Source organism: Psilocybe cubensis, chromosome 4, assembly GCF_017499595.1.
Source record: "Psilocybe cubensis strain MGC-MH-2018 chromosome 4, whole genome shotgun sequence".
NCBI lineage: Eukaryota > Fungi > Basidiomycota > Agaricomycetes > Agaricales > Agrocybaceae > Psilocybe > Psilocybe cubensis.
In genome coordinates this window covers 2,288,249-2,307,316 of record NC_063002.1, presented here as the reverse complement: position 1 = coordinate 2,307,316, position 19,068 = coordinate 2,288,249, and the positions used below count along the sequence as shown (strand labels likewise).

At 45.7% G+C, this 19,068-nt stretch overlaps 9 protein-coding genes across 9 annotated transcripts; 5 read left to right on the top strand and 4 right to left on the bottom strand.

The window, feature by feature from the left end:
- Nucleotides 1-82: 82 nt before the first annotated feature.
- On the bottom strand, nt 83-3,088 carry JR316_0004938 (Nucleoporin NUP82; the record flags this gene model as incomplete). Its single annotated transcript, XM_047890702.1, has 9 exons — nt 83-185; nt 242-384; nt 444-1,173; nt 1,226-1,566; nt 1,619-2,081; nt 2,137-2,355; nt 2,405-2,530; nt 2,588-2,742; nt 2,798-3,088. The coding sequence occupies 9 exons, from the start codon at nt 3,086-3,088 to the stop codon at nt 83-85; spliced, it is 2,571 nt and encodes an 856-aa protein (XP_047750463.1).
- Nucleotides 3,089-3,272: 184 nt separating this feature from the next.
- On the top strand, nt 3,273-4,336 carry JR316_0004937 (Proteasome subunit alpha type-3; the record flags this gene model as incomplete). The annotated part of the gene is made up of 7 exons (XM_047890701.1): nt 3,273-3,341; nt 3,398-3,432; nt 3,486-3,609; nt 3,663-3,764; nt 3,815-3,958; nt 4,008-4,120; nt 4,171-4,336. 7 exons carry the CDS (start codon nt 3,273-3,275, stop codon nt 4,334-4,336), a joined length of 753 nt encoding a protein of 250 aa, XP_047750462.1.
- Nucleotides 4,337-4,415: 79 nt separating this feature from the next.
- Nucleotides 4,416-5,466, bottom strand: JR316_0004936 (26S proteasome non-ATPase regulatory subunit 8; the record flags this gene model as incomplete). The annotated part of the gene is made up of 6 exons (XM_047890700.1): nt 4,416-4,550; nt 4,609-4,720; nt 4,774-5,037; nt 5,089-5,191; nt 5,243-5,312; nt 5,374-5,466. The coding sequence occupies 6 exons, from the start codon at nt 5,464-5,466 to the stop codon at nt 4,416-4,418; spliced, it is 777 nt and encodes a 258-aa protein (XP_047750461.1).
- A 157-nt stretch (nt 5,467-5,623) lies between these two features.
- JR316_0004935 (Proteasome subunit beta type-6) lies at nt 5,624-6,623 on the top strand (the record flags this gene model as incomplete). Its single annotated transcript, XM_047890699.1, has 6 exons — nt 5,624-5,674; nt 5,731-5,808; nt 5,866-5,987; nt 6,045-6,229; nt 6,284-6,373; nt 6,427-6,623. 6 exons carry the CDS (start codon nt 5,624-5,626, stop codon nt 6,621-6,623), a joined length of 723 nt encoding a protein of 240 aa, XP_047750460.1.
- A 103-nt stretch (nt 6,624-6,726) lies between these two features.
- On the bottom strand, nt 6,727-8,099 carry JR316_0004934 (uncharacterized protein; the record flags this gene model as incomplete). The annotated part of the gene is made up of 2 exons (XM_047890698.1): nt 6,727-7,613; nt 7,778-8,099. The coding sequence occupies 2 exons, from the start codon at nt 8,097-8,099 to the stop codon at nt 6,727-6,729; spliced, it is 1,209 nt and encodes a 402-aa protein (XP_047750459.1).
- Nucleotides 8,100-8,288: 189 nt separating this feature from the next.
- JR316_0004933 (Putative oxidoreductase YteT) lies at nt 8,289-9,959 on the top strand (the record flags this gene model as incomplete). Its single annotated transcript, XM_047890697.1, has 5 exons — nt 8,289-8,456; nt 8,515-8,875; nt 8,929-9,112; nt 9,164-9,333; nt 9,400-9,959. The coding sequence occupies 5 exons, from the start codon at nt 8,289-8,291 to the stop codon at nt 9,957-9,959; spliced, it is 1,443 nt and encodes a 480-aa protein (XP_047750458.1).
- Nucleotides 9,960-10,308: 349 nt separating this feature from the next.
- JR316_0004932 (uncharacterized protein) lies at nt 10,309-11,292 on the top strand (the record flags this gene model as incomplete). The annotated part of the gene is made up of 1 exon (XM_047890696.1): nt 10,309-11,292. One exon carries the CDS (start codon nt 10,309-10,311, stop codon nt 11,290-11,292), a length of 984 nt encoding a protein of 327 aa, XP_047750457.1.
- A 231-nt stretch (nt 11,293-11,523) lies between these two features.
- JR316_0004931 (uncharacterized protein) lies at nt 11,524-13,400 on the bottom strand (the record flags this gene model as incomplete). The annotated part of the gene is made up of 4 exons (XM_047890695.1): nt 11,524-11,950; nt 12,006-12,607; nt 12,665-13,244; nt 13,297-13,400. The coding sequence occupies 4 exons, from the start codon at nt 13,398-13,400 to the stop codon at nt 11,524-11,526; spliced, it is 1,713 nt and encodes a 570-aa protein (XP_047750456.1).
- A 416-nt stretch (nt 13,401-13,816) lies between these two features.
- JR316_0004930 (uncharacterized protein) lies at nt 13,817-18,540 on the top strand (the record flags this gene model as incomplete). The annotated part of the gene is made up of 14 exons (XM_047890694.1): nt 13,817-13,838; nt 13,896-14,465; nt 14,523-14,623; nt 14,679-14,912; nt 14,971-15,274; nt 15,431-15,728; nt 15,792-15,895; nt 16,013-16,179; nt 16,236-16,497; nt 16,553-16,698; nt 16,747-16,915; nt 17,072-17,395; nt 17,451-17,818; nt 17,881-18,540. The coding sequence occupies 14 exons, from the start codon at nt 13,817-13,819 to the stop codon at nt 18,538-18,540; spliced, it is 3,729 nt and encodes a 1,242-aa protein (XP_047750455.1).
- Between the last annotated feature and the right edge of the window lie 528 nt (nt 18,541-19,068).

Here is a 19,068-nt window from a genome sequence, read left to right as displayed (position 1 = left end):
GTAAAGAGCATGCAAACCTGATCCGAATAAATGTAAACATGGAACATAATGATGTATCACAAGTCGATCCAAAGAAGAAGTATTAACATGACGGCGCTGCTGACGATGGAGGCTGTCCCAAGGGCAAGTCGAGTTTCAATGCCAGTTTGGCTAACTCTGTTTCAACAATATTTATCCGAGTACCACTATCGAATCAAAATCGCTCAGATCGTATAAGCCCAAAATAAGAAGATAAACATACTCGATGTTAGATCGTTGACCATACTCGAAAGCTTGGGTGAAGCCAAGGTTTTTGTTTGCATCTTGTTGGGTCCTTTGCCTTTGTTGTTCCTTTTCGACTAAGGTTTGTAAGGATGGGAGGATCCGCTTGAACTCTCTTTCAAGCTGCAAAGAAAATTAATTCGAGGTGTTCAATAAGAAACATATTTTTCTCAACGACATACCAATCGGGTTCGCGAAATCAACGATTCGTCGTCATACCTTCCACTACCACATATTTCATTTTTCATTCTCTTCAGTTCATCGAACCATTTCTTCTCTTGCTCACTAATTTCTGGAGAGGCTTCCTTCATTAAGGATTGAAGCACTCGATCCAGTCTCGAGAGTAATGCTTTTTGTTCGTTCTGGATGTTGGATATACGTGCTTCGGTTTCCTTTCTTCGTGTCGAGGTGATAGTGTCAATTTTTTCTTGAATCTCTTTGCATTTGGTGATCTGAGATGAAAGTTCGGATTTCTGTAGGTTTACCCGGGCAAATGCAATCCGATAAGCTGCTCGTATGTCATTGGTCTGTGATCCGATTTGTGCGACGGTTTTACCAATGAATCGAAGAGTGTCAGGTGTTAGCAAAAATTCTTTCGAGCCAGAGGTGCTTGGTAACGATTGTTTCGGCAAATTTGGTAGACCAGACGGGTCAGAAAGTATCGAGGGTGGTTTATAGGCTTGATTGCCCAACAAACAGGTATACGGAGATGGCATATCAAGAGGTTTTAGCCATTTGCTTGTGTTAACGGGGACAGAAACGGTGTTGAGGAGATTGGACTTTGCAGGGGTAACCGCCGACCGTATAGTCAGAGGAATGGAGGTAAGTCTCATGGTCGAGGTCAACATGAAAATGTTATATGTGAGGTAGACATCGTTCGGCAAGGCAACGGCTATGATAGGGTTGGAACATCTGGGACGAAACCATTAGCTTATGACATTCAAGAAGTATATCAACCACCCACTTTTTCTCTACCGAGAACGTGTTTAAAATCGGTCGGACAGTGGTCGTTGAGGGTTTTTGGAGGCTGTCCTTTAATGTCGAACCGTCTTCTGGGTCATCTCGCAGGGCAGACGAAAGTCTGTCGATAACTGGTGATACATCCAGGGCATGTACGCCAAATGCGTGGTAAACATATATCATATCATTGTGAAGAGGGTCAACGAGAAGTACGGGGTGGTTTCCTTGGAGCAGGTCCAATATTGCTGTTGATTCAGTTTCCGGTGAAATTTCTTTTAAACACTTGACTAGCCCGAGGTCAATGCTCTCGTAGACGGCAAGCATAGGCAAGTCAGGGCTGGGTTCCTGGGGAAATATCTTTATAAGATTGGCAGCAACGAGTATATTTTATGCGTACGTGTTTCAAATCCCATCGAGCTTCTACCTTCTCCACGTCAAGGAAAAGGTCAACTTTTCCATCTTGATATGATACAAGCACAACTCCAAGATGCTCTGTATCATTGCCGTCATCTTCGGAACTATTCTTTAGCCCGGTCCCAAAGGTAAGATACGTGATATCAGTAGCATCGCCGCCTTCACTGCCGTCAAGCATTCTAGGAGAAGGCTGCAATAGGAATGGACCTTGGCGTAATGGTCGCGGTTTAATCGTTGAAGGAGGATGCACAAGAACCGATTTTGAGGATGCGGGAAAAACTGCCCCAGCAGGGAGCTGTTTGACCAACGCTGTAACATATTTATGTTGGTAATCATAAGTCATGGAATTATATTTTGAGGCCGATGACGATGATGTTTGAGAAAGGTATTCTTGCTTGGCCGAAACGAAGCACTCCAGGGAGTGGATATACGCCGTTGGGACTGAACTAGATGTACGCGTCAGATCAGCGTTCTTAGTTGTTAATGGAACGGGATACATACGCATTCTGGGGAAGGTAAGGACATATGGAATAAATGTCGCCTGATTTTGTTATTGCATACAATGTCAGAGGCCCCCAATCTGCGCGCCCTTTCCCTAGTGTGAAGGATGTGACTTCTCTTTCCGCACTGTCATCTGCCATAAACGTCGCCGATTTCTTTTCCGGGAAGAAGCGCACAACTTGCTGGGGCTCTTCTGTATCAATTGACATATCGTATTCTCTAAACAGAAGTGAACAATAGTGAATTGAGATTCATCTGTTGGATGTACCTTAGTTTTCCATCAACAGTCATAACAAGCAATGTTGAACCAGCGTCACCCCAAGGATGCCAGTCGATTTTCGCTATCGGTGCTGATGATTCGGCTGCATGGTAGAATTGGCCGACTTGAACCGACCTATCAAGCAAGGTCAACATAATGCGCATATACATCATAGTTGTAGTATTAGCCTACTTGCAATCTATGACTTGAGGGACAAGTCTACTATATCCTGCACGCGGTAGAACAACGACGGCGACCTGGTACGCTCCAGCAACCGCCAACAGCTTTCCGCTTGGATTAAGACATATTTGATGAATTTCAAACTTGATATTCGGAGTATTGAGAATCTTGATAATTTTTCTCAGCTTGTGCGGTACGGACTCTAATTAGTAGGCAGCACACCTTGTATGATTTACGAATACTTCGACTTAGTTTAAGGTCGCCGAATGACGACAACCTTATTTCATTTCCCGCTGCCACAATAACATCTGCATCCTTCAGTATCATGACTTGACGTCGTCCTGACGGGCTTGGAGAATCATCGCGAGGGTCGAGATTTGTGAATTTCGGTAGTGTGTTAGTTGATAATTCCAAAGGATTTGGGGTCTTTGCAAGGGGGTCATCAAAATACTTAGGGAGTGAGAATATGGGGTGATCTTGTAGCACTTTTATCCATTCGTCGTTGTCGGACATGGTTTTTGGTTGAGGGCGATTGTACAGAACCGAACAAACAATTGTCGCATATTCAAGGTAGGCCCGCCTTGTTCAGAGTGTGACGCGCCTCAAATTTCCCACGGTGGACTGACGCGTTCTATCTGCTTGCGCGTCCTCCTGAAGTGTCATATTTCAGCACCTCTCCTTCAATCCACACTAAAGCATGACTTCAATCGGAACAGGATACGATCTTTCTGCAAGCACATACTCTCCAGATGGTCGTATCTTTCAGGTATGTCTAATGAACCAGGTCTTGTATTTCCCTTCATAAAGTTTCAATACTTCTAGGTAGAATACGCCAATAAAGCCGTCGAAAACTCAGGGTGTGCAAACAAGTAACTGTCATAGTCAAAACATCCTCAAATCTAATATTTAGGACTGCAATTGGCCTGAAAGTCAAAGATGGCATTGTATTGGCAGTGGAGAAACTTGTTCACTCTAAATTACTGGTCCCTGGCGCCAATCGCAGGATCCAGACAATAGATCGGCACATTGGCTTGGTGCGCAACACCGTCTTGACTTTCGAATGACTAGCTTAATATTTGGTAAGTAGGCAACTGCAGGTCTATTGGCCGATGGTCGCCATCTATCGAACCGTGCCCGGGACGAGGCTGCAAACTACCGTGAAACCTACAACGCTCCACCACCCTTGAAGGTGCGCACATTATTGGTGTTCAAAACGTGATAACTTACCTGTACGTATAGGCTGTCGCAGATCGTCTGGGCCTCTATGTTCAGGCCTATACATTATACTCTTCAGTGAGGCCGTTCGGCATTAGCACAATATTGGGAACAGTCGATGAAGATGGACCCGGTCTATTCGTTGTTGAGCCCAGTGGTATATTTTATGTAGGTGAACTGCTCAATAATTTCCACGCGCTCACTTATCAAGAGACAGGGATATAATGGCGCCGCGGTGGGCAAAGGAAAGCAACTTGCCAAAACAGAATTGGAGAAACTGGACCTATCACAATTATCTCTTCGAGAGGCTGTTATAGAGGCTGCAAGAATGTAAGTTGGCAAATGTTGATAGGATCCTCTTGTTCTCATCGTATCTTTAGTATTTATCTTGTCCACGAGGACACTAGGGAAAAAGAATTCGAACTTGAGATGTCCTGGATCGGCCCGGAGACAAACAATACTCATCTACCTGTACCCCAAGATTTGTTGGAGGAGGCAGAGACTAAGGCGAAGGAACAGTTCGAGTTTGAAGATGATGCTGCATAGATTGCAGTCCTTGTATTATACGTCATTTTTTCTAGTGCAATCATTATCAAATCTGAATAAAATCCCATTGTCTGCAAAACTAAATGATCTGTTCGAGTTCTCTTGCATATGCTAGGGATGCAGAAATAAGGCGTTGTTTTGGGATTTCCATCTTTTCCTCGTCCTTCCGTTTGAAAATGATTGTACCGGCTGACAGATTGACTTCCCAAGCTCGCTGAAGGAAACAGTTACAACGATTTCAACAACACCACAATCGTTGGAAGCTCACTCACGGCTTGTGCAAAGGTTAACAATTCTGACTGATTGGTGAAAAAGAGCAATGTCGCGGCATCTTTAAGAGGTAGGCTTTCGTACGCTGTTTCCTGGCAGCTGGCAATTTCATTCCTATAATGAAGCTGAATGGACGTTTCAACACGCGACAAAAACTATTTTCGTACCTGATTGTGCCCACCAAACTGTTCACGAAGAATTTATATTCTTCCGCAGGAGCCTCTTCTCGTGCATTCCAAACTTTACTGTAGCTACCCTCCATCAGCCATCTCTCGAGATTTACAGGGTGTTTAATGTATTCGTTATCCAAAATAGCTTCCGCATCAAGGCTTTCGAGTGTTATATGGAAATCCGCTATACGGTTCTGAGTTAGCAGGTGGATGAGGTTGAGGCCGCGGATAGGGTATTCTCTTTCAGATCGTTCAAGTTCACTGAGGATAAATTTAAGCACTGTGTTGAGCTCCAGTTTTAATTAAACGTACACAAAGTCCGTGTAGAATGTCTGAAGTTGTGCAAAATAACGGTCGAAAGCAGGCAGATCGCGACTTCGGATGCTAACAAAGGCCCCGATTTCGAGAACCTCACCTATATTTCATGATCAACACACTATACAATCGAACATCAATGGATACATACGAGCTTCCCGTAGCTTATCTTTTGGGACGTTTTCTTGAGGGAACAGCAGGTTCTGCTCAACAAGGAGGAGCTGGAGACGATTGATTTAGCTGCAGCCAAGCCGTTCTTGCACGCAATGACTTCTCAAGTACCTTGAGCTTGAGTAGTAGATCTGTGCATTTCTTGAGGTCAGAGGGTTTGGCGTTGAATGCCTGGCGGAGTTCTTGGAGGTATTGGAGGGGCATATTGGGAGGGGGATGATGATGTAGTAGTACAAGCGGGGACGCGTGGCGTGTATAAGTAGATTGAGACGCGTCAGCTCTGATCATTTCCATAACCGGCTTCGCAAGTCCCTCTCATTCGCATCTAACATCATCTTTCCTCTTCTTTACCTCTACAACCATGGACCACATCGACTTTAATCGTCTCAAGACCGGCGAGGTCAATCTGGGTGTACGTAGTTTTGTTCATATTTCTCGATTGATGGTCCACTGACGGCAGCATGAAAGACCTCAATTATGGCAGTCCAATTCGACGGCGGAGTCGTTATTGGCGCTGACAGTCGTACAACGACTGGAAGCTACATTGTACGAGCTCAAATTTGCTCTTGAACTAATCATGCTCATCTGTGATTTGATTATTAGGCTAACCGTGTTACAGACAAGCTTACGCACGTCCATGATCGCATATATTGCTGTCGTTCAGGCTCAGCAGCTGATACCCAAGCTGTCGCTGACATTGTACATTATTCCCTTCAAATGTACAGGTGCGTATGCTCTTCTTCCTACAACAAACAGACTTTACGCTGAATCATCGAATACAGCCAAGCTGCAGGCAAACCACCTTCGGTGCACACCGCGGCTGCGATATTCCAAAAGCTTTGCTACGAGAACAAGGACGCGCTGAGTGCTGGTATTATTGTGGCAGGATGGGACGATAGTGTTGGACCGAGTGTTTACAATATTCCCCTTGGTGGTGGATTGTTCCGTCAACCATGGGCAATCGGAGGTCAGATCTTTGTTTTGCCCATGAATATACAGGCTAATCTGAATGTTTATGTAGGCTCTGGCTCAACTTATGTCTATGGATACTGTGATGCTACATATAAAGAAGGTTGGGGACGCGACGAAACAGTCAACTTTGTCAAGAATAGTATGTGTACCTCTTTTTTAACAATGCAGCCTCTTAATCGCTCCTCTTCGTAGCCCTTTCACTAGCTATGTCTCGGGACGGTTCATCTGGAGGTGTTATTCGTATGTGTGTCATCACAAAAGACAACGTTGAGAGATTGTTTGTTCCCGGAAACGAACTCCCTAAATTCTGGGAAGGACATGAAGTTCTGGGCGCTGCTCCTAAGCTTGGGAAGGTTGTCCCTGATGTCGTACCTATGGCCGTAGAATGAACGTTTTCAATGTATCTCAATTTTGTAGTGCTCTAACCAACGCTCCCTTGGCCCCAATAATTAAATACCATGTATGAAGTTTACAAAGGAAATTATTGTAAGATCATGTTGTGTTGTGTTGAGGACTCTGCCAGCCCTCACTGTCGTACATACGCAGTCTCCATAAAGCCAAAGCCACCGCTGCTGAATCCCCTCTATGAATTGTATTCTCATCGGCACAGAGCAAAAAGGCGGGACTGTGTTTTCGCGATGGTTTGATGAGGTGTGAATTCCTATTGTTCTTGTTAAAGGTTTTCACAAACCGCTCAGTGGTCAAGATTCGTAGAAGCAATGTATGCAATGCAGCTCGTTGAGATACACTGGGAAAGGCCGATATACAGTTATATAGGGGGACTTGGAGTTGTGGTAATGTGTCGGATACTTCTTCGAGGCTCACATCTTCAGAAGCCGAAATCAATGTGGATGTTGGTGGCAGGTTTGTTAAAGCGTGTTCATCTGCCGGAGGCAAGGCAGAAAAAGAGCCCTTGGGTCTTTCCCCAGTGCGCCAGTTTCGATTAAGAGGAGGACAAATCAGAATGGCAAGAGCATTTTGGCAAGGCAATGACCCCGTTGACCGCATCAAGCCCCACTCGTCGTATGTTAGCCTACGAAGAATCGGGGTAGCTCCCAAGTTTTTGTGACGTTTAACAGAGAATTCCAGGCACTCTGCCAAGAGTTCAAACTCTTGTAAGATGCGTAGCCGCAGAAGGTGGGCAATCTGATGCTCGAGAGAAGAGTATAAAGAAAGCTCTGCGGATATGCGTTTGTAGGCACCTCTTTCAAGCTGTCTAATCGCCTGCCGCCAGCATAGGGTGTACATTCCACCAGAAACCTTGCGATTTGTATACTTTGGATGTAGAATCCCGTCGGGAACTAGCTTGGCCTGGTTTCTTTTGTCTCGGTGGGGATTAGACGATGGTATGCGCATCCCGGTCAGACGAATGAGCATGTCTAGATGGACGTCATCAATATATGTTGGTTGATAAGAAAACTCAAATCTACCCGATGGAACTCGACGCTGGGTTACTAGACAGGTGCGAATTGGAGAGGATAACATCCTTACTAGGCGGCGAATTGTCAGATCATGTGGTCCAGCGCAGTTGAAGGACACGCACGATACGGATTGGCCCACCACCGCATCTCGTCTTTGGACATTTGGCGGGCAGGGTCAACATCGTTTGGATCTACTTTGCCTGGCTTGTTTAAACTGGGCGGTATCCTCTTGTGTTTGACGTAGTCTTTGGCATTCGTGATAGGATTCAGAGGCGTCAGCAAAATAGACCGCGCATGATGGGAGGGCTGAAAAGAGGGCGCTTGCAGGGGAGGTTTGTAGAGAGACTTTCGGATGCGCTTTCGTGGAAGGCTGAACTTGAAGAACTTTTGTTTGTGCGCCTGGCTTTCTATCTTTTTCAAGAGACGAGGGAGGATGCGGGGCATTCGTGGACAAGTCTGTACATTTATTTTTAGTCACACAACGGCTTGATCCCATTGGCTTCCAAACTTAGTTTTTGCTCCTTCCAGCCTGGACACAACGCTATCACTGTCCAGAATCAGATCTGACTCCATGTACACGTCTGCCCATGTATCCTGGTTCTCTTCCGTCTTTACTTCTTTACCAACATCTCCATGTCGTCCCTCCTGAATAACACCAAGAGTTTGTGGCGAAGATCCATTAGGCTCCCCAAAACAAGTTCTGATTCTAGTTCTAAAGCTGGCACGAAGCCGGGCCCTGCTGGCACGGGGACCGACCACCTCGTCACAATCGCAGTAATTGGCTGTGGTCAAAGAGGAAAGGCAAGTACTTGAACAACCTTTTATGTATGTCATATACTAAGCTCGCGCGTGCTTCCAGGCATACACGAGATATGCACTTGCCTGCCCTGACCGTTGCAAAGTAGTCGCTATTGCTGAGCCTCGTCCCAAAACGCAGAAGTACTTTGCTGATCTCCACCAGGTTGACCAAACTCTTGTGTTTAATACCTGGCAGGAGCTTCATGCTGCATCTGCTGAGACGATCTCAACCGTCGGAAAGCGGTTGGCTGATGCGGTTCTGATCGCTGTCCAGGACCATCTTCACGCCGAAGTTGCTGTTGCCTTTGCAGATCAGGGGTATCATATTCTCTGTGAAAAACCTATGGCTACAAACCTTGAGGATTGCATAGCGATCGATAGGGCTATCAAAGATGCAAGGAAAATATTTGGTATGGGACACGGTAAGTCCCATCGCTGCTTCCACGTCCAATATATCTTAATACCTTACTTTCAGTCATGCGATATTCGCCTTATAGCAGAGAAATCACTGAAATTATTCGCTCTGGCTCTCTTGGTGAATTGATAAATATCGTTCAAGTCGAACCTGTGGGCTACTATCACTTCGCACATTCTTATGTTCGCGGGAACTGGGCAAGCGAAGAAGCAAGTTCATTTTCTCTCATGACTAAATGTTGCCAGTAAGAACAGAGTCAATCCTCATCTTTGATTTTGAACCAAAGGTTTTTCAGTGATATCGACCTTATTTGCCACTGGTTTTACCCGGCAATTCCAATTAAGGTCTCTTCATTCGGTTCTTTACGGCATTTCCGAAAGTCTGCAAAACCCCCTGGCGCTGGAGATGCAACTCGCTGCATGGAGTGCCCGGCAGAGAAGGAATGTCCCTACAGTGCTAAGAAAAGTCTGTCGCGTCATTTTCCATCTCCATATCATATCGATTGACTTCTAACTTATCCATTTTTAATAGTCTACTTGGATGAAGTATCCCAAGGACATGTGGGCTGGCCCGCTTCCGCCATCGTCGACGGAATACCCGATATCGAAAACATTACAGAAGCCCTCAAAAAAGGGTCATACGGCCTTTGTGTTTACGAAAGTGCCAATGACGTCTGCGATAACCAAGTCGTCAACATCGAGTTCTCAAACGGATCGACTGCCTCTTTCACCATGGTTGCATTCACTGAAGCTATCTGTGACCGGAGAACCAGGCTGCACTTCAGCCATGGCGAGATCATTGGCGACATGAATACATTTACCGTCAATGACTTCAAGAAAAGAACTAGCAAGGTCCATCACCCAAAGTCCGAAGGGGGTGGTCACGGAGGAGGAGATATGGGCCTCATTCGTTCTTTTGTCGACGCAGTGTTATCAAACGAGCAGGAATTGCTGGGAACAAACTCCAGCGAAATATTGAAGAGTCATCTAACCGTCTTTGCTGCGGAAGCTAGCAGAAGAGAAGGAGTGGTTATTGACTGCGTAGACTTTGAGAAGAAGGCAAGGGATAGATGGGAACAAGCCAATGTTTAATCTTTCAATTACAAAACGTGTATCTGTATGTCATTTTCATGTCATTTTTGGTGAATGGCCTTTGCCAAACCTAAGATGTTTATCAAGTACATGATTTGTTACGTTTTTGGTCAGGTACCACCGTCGCCACCCTCAGTATCCAATGCAGATCGCAGCCTCACCTGTCTTACATTGATGCGATGACAAGCGCCTTGGATTTTGTACCCACTGCGGCATAGCATTTACATTCCTTTCAACCTCCTCTGGGCATACTGCGGCCCACACACACTTTCCAAGACGCTTCGAGGTCGCTATCATATAAATATCCAACAGCGCATCGCCGTCCCAAGAGTTTATTCTCTTATTCTCCATGGCATCTGCAATGACAATCCAGCCTCTCGAGAAACACATCAAATTATCCGATAGCCGCATTCTGGCCTATTCTGACAATGGCAACTCGTCCAGTTCGTGTGTAGTCATCTTCTTCCATGGCGCTTTTGGGGTGGGAAATGCGACAAGGCTGCAACCTTCCCTAGTTGAGGCCGACGTTCACTTTATAGCTCCAACTCTGCCGGGTTGGGGTACATCAACTCCTCGCGATCAGACCATCCCTTATCATGTTTCCCTCGCCTCCGATATCACGCAGCTCATTCAACATCTTCACCCCGACGAATCGAACCTCAGTATCTACATAGCGGGAGGATCATTTGGAACCGTACCTGCCCAAATTCTCTATGGCGCACCTTTCGATATTTTTCCCCTTGGAAGGAATATCAAAGGATGCATGGTTCTCGCACCGTTCTCGCCATTTAGGCTGCATAAAGACTATGCTAAGACAATGACCACGCAGAACTATATGGCAGTAGGACCACCAACACAATTTCTGCCTTTCCATATCCTACCTCGTCTCTCCTCTTTCTACATGAGGAGTAAGTTAAAAACCATAGAAGATGCAGAAGCCTTTATACGTCAAAACCTCTTCGACAACATGAAGACAGAAGAGAAAGAAGCGTTCAGGAAATGGAGAGAAGAACACGGCAAACAGGAGGGTGAGGTCGAACGCGAGTTTGCAGAGAACATGGTGCGGAGCGTCGCGAAGACATGGGACGGCTATTTGGAAATTGCAGATGTAATCCACGGCGACTGGGGTTTTAAGCCTGATGGTTTAGATGAAGAGCGTAATCGACGTCCTATACTCATTGTTGGGTCGGAAGGGGATACCATGGCTCCCGATGCCATGGCCAAGTGGCTCGCGGCATCCTACAAGAATGCTCATTTTCGATCCATCAATGGAGGCCATTTGGCTGCTTTGTTTCATTTAGACGGTCTATGGAAAGAGCTTCTTGAGCTTTGACAGGCAGATGATGTGATAAACTGCACACAAGACCGCAGCTGCAGTATTCAATTGAAGACCGGGTGTTTCCCTCGTGCCACTGAGAGGAAGATATCATAAAACACGCGCACAATATTTATAATTATGTAGCCACTTGTCCAGAAAATAAAAGCTATTGCATTCGACAAATCAATAAATTGAGTACATGGCTACGAGAAAAAAGTATCGAGGTACATAAATTAAGCACTTAGATCAATCCTGGAGTTCCAGCTCGCGTCGAATAATTTCTCTAACTTCACGTAGACCACCTATTTCTCTTTTGATTCGGCGGGGACTACGATTGACCAATTCTTGTGCGCTTTCATCTTTCCCCTTAAGCCGACCAGGGCTGGAAGGAACAGCCTGTCCAACCTTACTGGGAGAGCCTAAATCTCCTGCGCTCGCAGCAGTAGCTGAAACGGGAGCAGGCATCTCCAGCCAATCGTCCCCTGATATGTCCAACTTTTTCAAGAAGAATGGACAGAGCTTAATTAGCATAGTAATTGATTCATTTGCCTCTGAGGTTGAAAGTGGCACTGGAGACGATTTGACAATGGATGTTACAACATCGCGAGTAGGTAGGGCACGCCTTTTTCGTGAAGGAGTTGAAGAACCACCACTACTCGGGTTGGAGAAAAGCCTAGATGGGCAAGTTAGATGACAAAGATAACGATAACTGCTTTGAAGATAGTTACATCCAGATGCTTTCTGCGATGCCACTCAGTCGTCCTAGAAGGCATCTTCTCCTTAACTCATCTTGTGACATCTTCAACATCTGATCTCGAGTTGGGGTTTTTCCATTAGCATCACGGGGTGCCTTTGTGGGAGACATAGATAAGGACCTCTGCCTGACACGCTCATAGAGTGCTTGGCGACGGGATGTAGATGGTGTTTGTAATGGAGTATTGTCAGGTCCCTGTTGGCGGACTGGGGTGGAAGGTAAGGAATCCTTGGATGGAGATGAAGCGGCCGTTGAAGGAGTCTGAGGCGGTCCTGAGCCTGAACTTGGAAAGATATTTCTGTCACGTCGCGACGGTGTTTGTGGAAATAATACAGTGTTCTTCTTGGAAGGGGACTTGGTCAACAAGGTAGTGGGAGGATGTATCGGCAAATCACGGGCAGTCTTTTTGACAGGTGAGCGGGAAGGAGATGAAGGTACCGTAGGAAGCTGTAATGAAGAAGCAGATGAAGGAGAGAAGGAAGCTAGAGTGCGTGTAAGAGAAGACACTTTAGGAGCAGATAGTTCAGGAAGGTCGGCAAGAGGAACTTCTGGTAATGAAGCAGCGTCGCCATTAAGCTAAAAGCGATAACAGGTTGAAAGAAAGCCAAAGTTTACGAAGTCCAAAGACATTACCTCTATCCAGCGCTTCAATTTTGTGGAGAGCTCTGACAGTCGAGTCTCAGCTCCAGCAGTCCAGCGAGCCACTGCAGCCATCCCCCCTCCCATGTCTTTGTCAATGTCCATTTCAACTTCTATACCGATACCATAGGCAGGAACGCGTTTGCGATCAACTTTGGAAAAATGAGTAGCGGGAGTGATGATAATACCCATTGATCCTCGAGACCAATCTGTCAGAGGTGGCTCCGATGGTGCATCCATTATAAAAGGGTTATCTTCGTCTTCAGTCTTTTCCAATCGTTTGGTATTGCATGAAGATTTGCCATCCCACTCCCATAACCAGCAGAGGCGCTTCAGATCATCTACATCAAAAGTCGTAGAAAGGCCAGTATATGTTGTCAGAGAGATATGATTTAAGACATTCTTAACATGTCCGGAGTCTGTTGTGGGCGAAATGGCGCAGGTCGCTAGGGCATGCGAAAGTGCATGCTGCAGTGCCGTTTGAATGTTGTACAAACGGGCCAGAGGGAGTGGCAATGTCTGTTTTAGAGAGATGGTTTTTACACGAGAGCTAGAGGGTGGGGGTGTGGGAGGGCTTGCGTGACGTCAGTAAAGCTTGCGGTTTCGACAATTCAAGGAAGATTTACGCGGTTCTCAGCTTTTTGGGTGTCATTGTAAGTCCATCATCCAGCTCAGGAGGGCATCTTTTCTTTCTAGGAGAAACTTGCAGAGAAGTATACAGATCCGACATTATAGATAATGGTTACAATTGGTATGAGGAAAGGGTGTCGCAGGAGAGAAGAGGGGAAAGAGGAACAAGGTTGTCGTCCTAGTTCAGAAACGTGACACGAGACGCGTCCTGACGCGTTTGTGACGCATCACAGCATTTTAGAACTCCGATTGAAATATTAACTTGCTTGCTACACGGCCGGCCCTTCGTTTAGATCTTGGTTAAGATTCCGACGCTCCGACCAAACTTGAGATCATTCTCAAGAAAATCTCAAAACGGATGCAAATACATTTGAAAATTGAGCTCAGGAATATTTTAAATCCGTGGCTTAAGAATGAGCGAAGTAAATACACAGAATAGATTTTACTTAACTCTTGTGCTCAACACATTTTGAAACCACGCTCATTAAACATATTTCAATTGTAGCTCTGACCATAATGTCACAGCTTGATCCAAAAGGTGTGCGGGACTTATGACATCATGAAATTCACTCAACATTGCTTGACATCGTTTTAGTTTGGACTCAAAGCACTGCCGACAACGGTGATACTGTCTATTATTGCAAAGTGTGCTGCGATTCACGCGCCAGAAAGGCATTCAATTGCCCTGGACATGAACGCACTAGCACTCATCTTGCGGCACTAAGCCGGCAGCGGCAGCCAACACCAGCTAGTTCGACAATCAACGAAGTCCGCGGTAATCCCACGGCATCCATTTCCAACCACAGAATCATCGACGATGCTTTGAGAGCTCTTTTAGTTTCCTCTTCGTCAAATCCTCGCCAGCCTATGTATCACTTTGGCTGCCCTCCTCTTCAATCTGGAACTTCACATGCAACTCCGTCATCCCCTCCTCTTCAAGCTCCAACCCAGTCTGGCCCAGTTTCTCCTCTTACCGGCTTTGACTGGAATTTGTACGAGGCAACTCAAGGCAGTACAGATCCTGACCAAGAAGATGAGCCTACGCCTTGTATACGTGTTCGTGAAGGCGTATGTCAGTGGTTACTTGATCTACTAGATGGTGTTGAAGAAAATGATGACCCGGTAGGGGATATTTTGGTAGCCAGTGAGGAGTCGGACTCAAGTGGTGCGTGCTTTTTCTGCTGCATGTTTGGCCAACACTAAATACATTATAATGACACAGCTGATGATCTCCCCGCTCGTCCTTCAGTCAAAAAGCGTACACGAACACAAAATTTGGATCCTAGGGAGCTGGAAGAATGGTATCCATGGCAGGATAAAATTGTGCGTTCAACTCTATTTTCTGCTCACCAATAAGCTGTTACTGACACACTTTTAGACATGTTCTTTAGATATCTTGATGCACTTGCCCCGTTCTGTGTTTTCGCGTAAACAACTTGATTTATTTTTGTGGATTTTACGCGTGAACGAAGTTCGGAATGTCCCCAGCATCAAGACTATGAAGACTCTAAATTCTGCACTTCAAAAAATGTGTGGCATTGATACTATTCCATATACAAGCACCCGTGGCACAAATTACAGCATGAACAACATATCCCAAATTCTTGCCCAGGTTTGTTCATTAGTGAAATGTTGTGTTTGTGATTCGGTTATTTACCTGTGCCAAGTAGGAAATGAGCAATCCAAAAGTGCGACCGTACCTGAGCTTTTTCCCAGAAGACACCGGCAAGTCCATCCAAGAAGCACGACAAGCTGCAAAATGGTTGCACGAAATAATTCCTGAAAGAACGACACCCATGATACGGTTACACAATGCTGACTATTACATTTTTGAGCCAACTATGTTAAAAGATGGCTCATGTGTTATTCCGTATCGGTGGTATGTCAAGAGCGGGCACATGTATGCGTGTTCGTGGGTCATGGAAAAGGAAACATCAGAAAATGGAACGGTTGGATGGGTTGTTCGGAAGGACCGTGAACGCACTATTTTTGATGATCAATTACTGAAGAATTTTCCTGCTCTTTGTCGCGATTGTGGCAGATATAGACTACCTCATCCTTCTCACATCATTGGCATGTATTTCTCTACTATATTAATATTAATATTTACTGACAACTTGCTAACTATAGGTATCCGAGAGGACCAACATCCCGAGATTGTGTCTTGGACACATACGGATCCTGCTACAGGTAATCGCTGGAGAAAATTGGCACAAGGTCACCGAACAGTGTGTCTTCCACTCTGGCTGTATTGCGATGACACATCTGGCAATCAGTCCAAGCAGTGGAACGAACATAACAGCTACTTATTTACCTTAGCTGGGTTGCCGCGTGACCAATTGGCCAAAGAATATAATATTCACTTCATATGTACCTCAAATGTTGCACGGCCTCTCGAAATGTTGGAAGGAGTTGTTAACCAAATAAAGTAAGCATCTCATTTTGATATTTTGCGCAGCGCGGGTATGAAGTATGGCTGAAATCCTCTTAGGTCAGCTCAAGAGACAGGTATATGGGCCTGGGACTGTGTATATAACGAAGTGGTGCTTGCGTATCCAGCAGCATTTGCTTTCTTAGGTGATAACCCAATGCAGAGTGAGTTTGCCTGCCATATAGGTATGTGCGGCAAGCTGTTCTGTCGGGTATGCTGGGCAAAGGGCCAGGACGGAAGTGAAACAAATGTTGATCTTTCTGACCTGTCCAATGTTCCAGATTCTAATCAGTCACCATTGTACAGTCCTGTTGCTTCAGAAAATGGAGGCGAGAGCATACCACACAGTCCAGCTACTTCTGATCATCAAGATGATGTAGCAGTCAGTCGAAAACGCAAGCCAGAAAGCATGGAATCAATGGTCAAACGTATTACAGCTTTTTTAGAGGTAAGATTTCTTGTTTTCAGTTGACGGTCTATTTACAACTAACAAAACTTTGCTAGACTGGCAGGTTGCGATGCAAACAAGAGACTATACAAATATTGCAGTCCTATCTCAATTTAGCATCCAGTATTGGCTCCAAAACCAAGCTCAAAACCGAGAAAACAAAGACCGGTATCAAGGACACTTACCAGGATTTCTTTCTTGAGAAGTTACTCACGTCGTACGCAAAGAAAAAGGGGCCGATGGAAAAGCAAGCTGCGCTTGATGAAGCAATACAAAATCTACCGGATGATATTATAAGCCCAATTTGGGATTTGGACGGTATGGACTTGTTTCTTTGATAGTCTCCTTCTCAGCACTAATGTTTGGTATTTAGAAATCGATCCACATCAAGACACACCAGTTGAAATACTTCATGTTGTTTTGCTGGGTTTTGTGAAGTATTTTTGGCGTGACCTTGTTCAAAACCAGCTTAACGATGAAGGCAAAAAGCTGTTAATTCAGCGACTCAACAGCTTTGATGTCCGTGGCTTGGGTATATCACCCCTTGGTGGTAAGACCTTGGTCTAGTATGCTGGTTCTCTCACTGGCCGGGATTTCCAAGCGATATCGCAAGTGGCACCTCATGTCATTTACGATCTTGTTCCCACCAATGTCTTTGACGCCTGGGTGTCGCTTTCAAGACTTGTTCCACTTATCTATCAGCCCAAAATTGACGATATGGACAAATATCTTGTGAGTAAGTTTCTTTTTTCACATCTGCCAGAATATTCTAACAGTTCATACATTTAGGAGACTCTAGCACAAGAAGTGGATTCATTTTTGATTAGTACGGCTCAATGGACGTGTGCTTGGTTTAATAAAAAGAAGTTTCACGTCTTGTTGCACTTGGTAGAACATGTGCGACGGTTTGGTCCTGCAATCATATTTGCTACTGAATCTTTTGAATCATTCAATGCAGTGATTCGAGCTAAAAGTATTCATAGCAATCGCCAATCCCCATCGCGAGACATCGCCATGGCTTTCGCCGAAGGCAATCGTATCCGACATTTACTGAGTGGTGGGCTCTTTCTCCAGAATCGCCATCGTGACATCCAGCATACTACTGCCAGAGATTGGCGAAGCATTGGTCCAGGCCCGAACAGAATTATTGCCATTGATACAATTATTCCCAGCTATCTTGGGCTAATGGCTGCCACCGATCCGTTATTTTCATCGGGTATGTTGTTCTATTTATGCATATGAATACTGTTAATCTGACCATGTAATATTAGGACGATGTATAGTCGATAAAACCCCTCCCAGGCCTCTTACGCAAACTCTTACTGGCACACTCCTTCCCAATGTTGCCCTCGGAAACCACTCATTTCAAACCTGCAAGCAAGTTCAACTCGAAAACGGCGAAAATTGTGAACCAGGACAGTACGTTATAGTGCAGGCACGTCAGCCCAATGGCGCACCTCGAGCACCCTTTGTTGCCTGTGTTAAGGAAATCGTACTGCAGCTGGGATCAAGCAATGGTGCCAATGGATATCCCGAAGGCCTACTGTTGCAGTCAGTGTCTACAAACCAGGTTAACAGCAAGCTTCAAATGCCTGCTCTGATGCCTCTGGAAGATACCTGGTCATTCCTTCCTCTCTCGGTATGTGCAGTTTATACAAAGGTCTTGTACTATTTCATTGTGTACTAATCATCTTTCTACAGAATATCTTGTGCACTGTCAACGCGCCACATGACTGCGCACAATATAACTGCACAGCGAGTGGTGTTCGATATGTGTATCAAGAGCGCAAGGCAACAACCATCAAAACTCCAGTCATTGAACATAAAGTCAACCCTGACCACCGTGTTCTTAATATGGGGCAGATGCGCAATTCTATTCATCTGCAGCAATTTCGCGTTCCTGCACGACCGATTCCTAACAAATTGGAAACAATACACGAAGCTGTTTCCCGTACTATTGATACACGAAAGGCGGCAGCAACCAGCGGTCGTGCCACACGAGGAAGGGAGAAAGCGGCTCATAAACTTAAAGGGCAAGGCCACAGTCGACATCGTGACATAGGCCAAGATCGACAGGCTAGTATTCCTAGTGTGTCTCCCCTTTCGCCACTTCCATCTGCACAGACTGCTGCTTCATCATTGCCACCACCCTCGCCAGTGGTTTCCCAGGCCCAGCCATATCCTTACTTCTTTTGGCCACCAGCACCCTCTAATACAGCTTATCCACATTACAATCGACAACCACAGCAGTACCAAGGGTATACGATGCCATACCCTCAGCATTGGGTTCCCAATTCATCATCGTCGTGGGTTCCAATGCCCCATCTGCCGCCGCCAACTCAACACCCAGATGGTCGTTAAAGTCATGTGACTGGGGCTACCATTCTGTTGCTTTGCTTCTCTTTCTCTCACCACAGCTTGCCACCCCGCAACCCACTCTCCACTCTCTGCATACGCACCTCCGGCCCCCCGCGACCCACTCTCCCCTCTCTGCATATGCACCTCCGGCGTGTCGTCGCCTTTATCGACACACATCCTACTCTTCATTCTTGTCAGCCTCCATCTTGGGATAAACTACGTCGGCGTACGTTTGCTTATACTGCGTTCACTCAACCGACAGCGACTGGCAATTGCGTGGCAAATGTTTGACGGTTCTGTAAAAGGTCACGCCCCTGAGCCATCCGAGGTTGCGCCCCTTGAGCGCATATTCAACTTTTCGGATTTTGTCTATGAGATCAATAGCACCAGAATTCGTTGGCACATAAAGGTCGCGACTTTAAATGTCCTTTCTGTTTAAAAGCCCGTCTGGGATTGCATTGCACATCGAATCGGGCTGCCACAGAGTCACGCGCCACCAGGTTACAGCTGCAGTTCACAAGGTGGGTATCG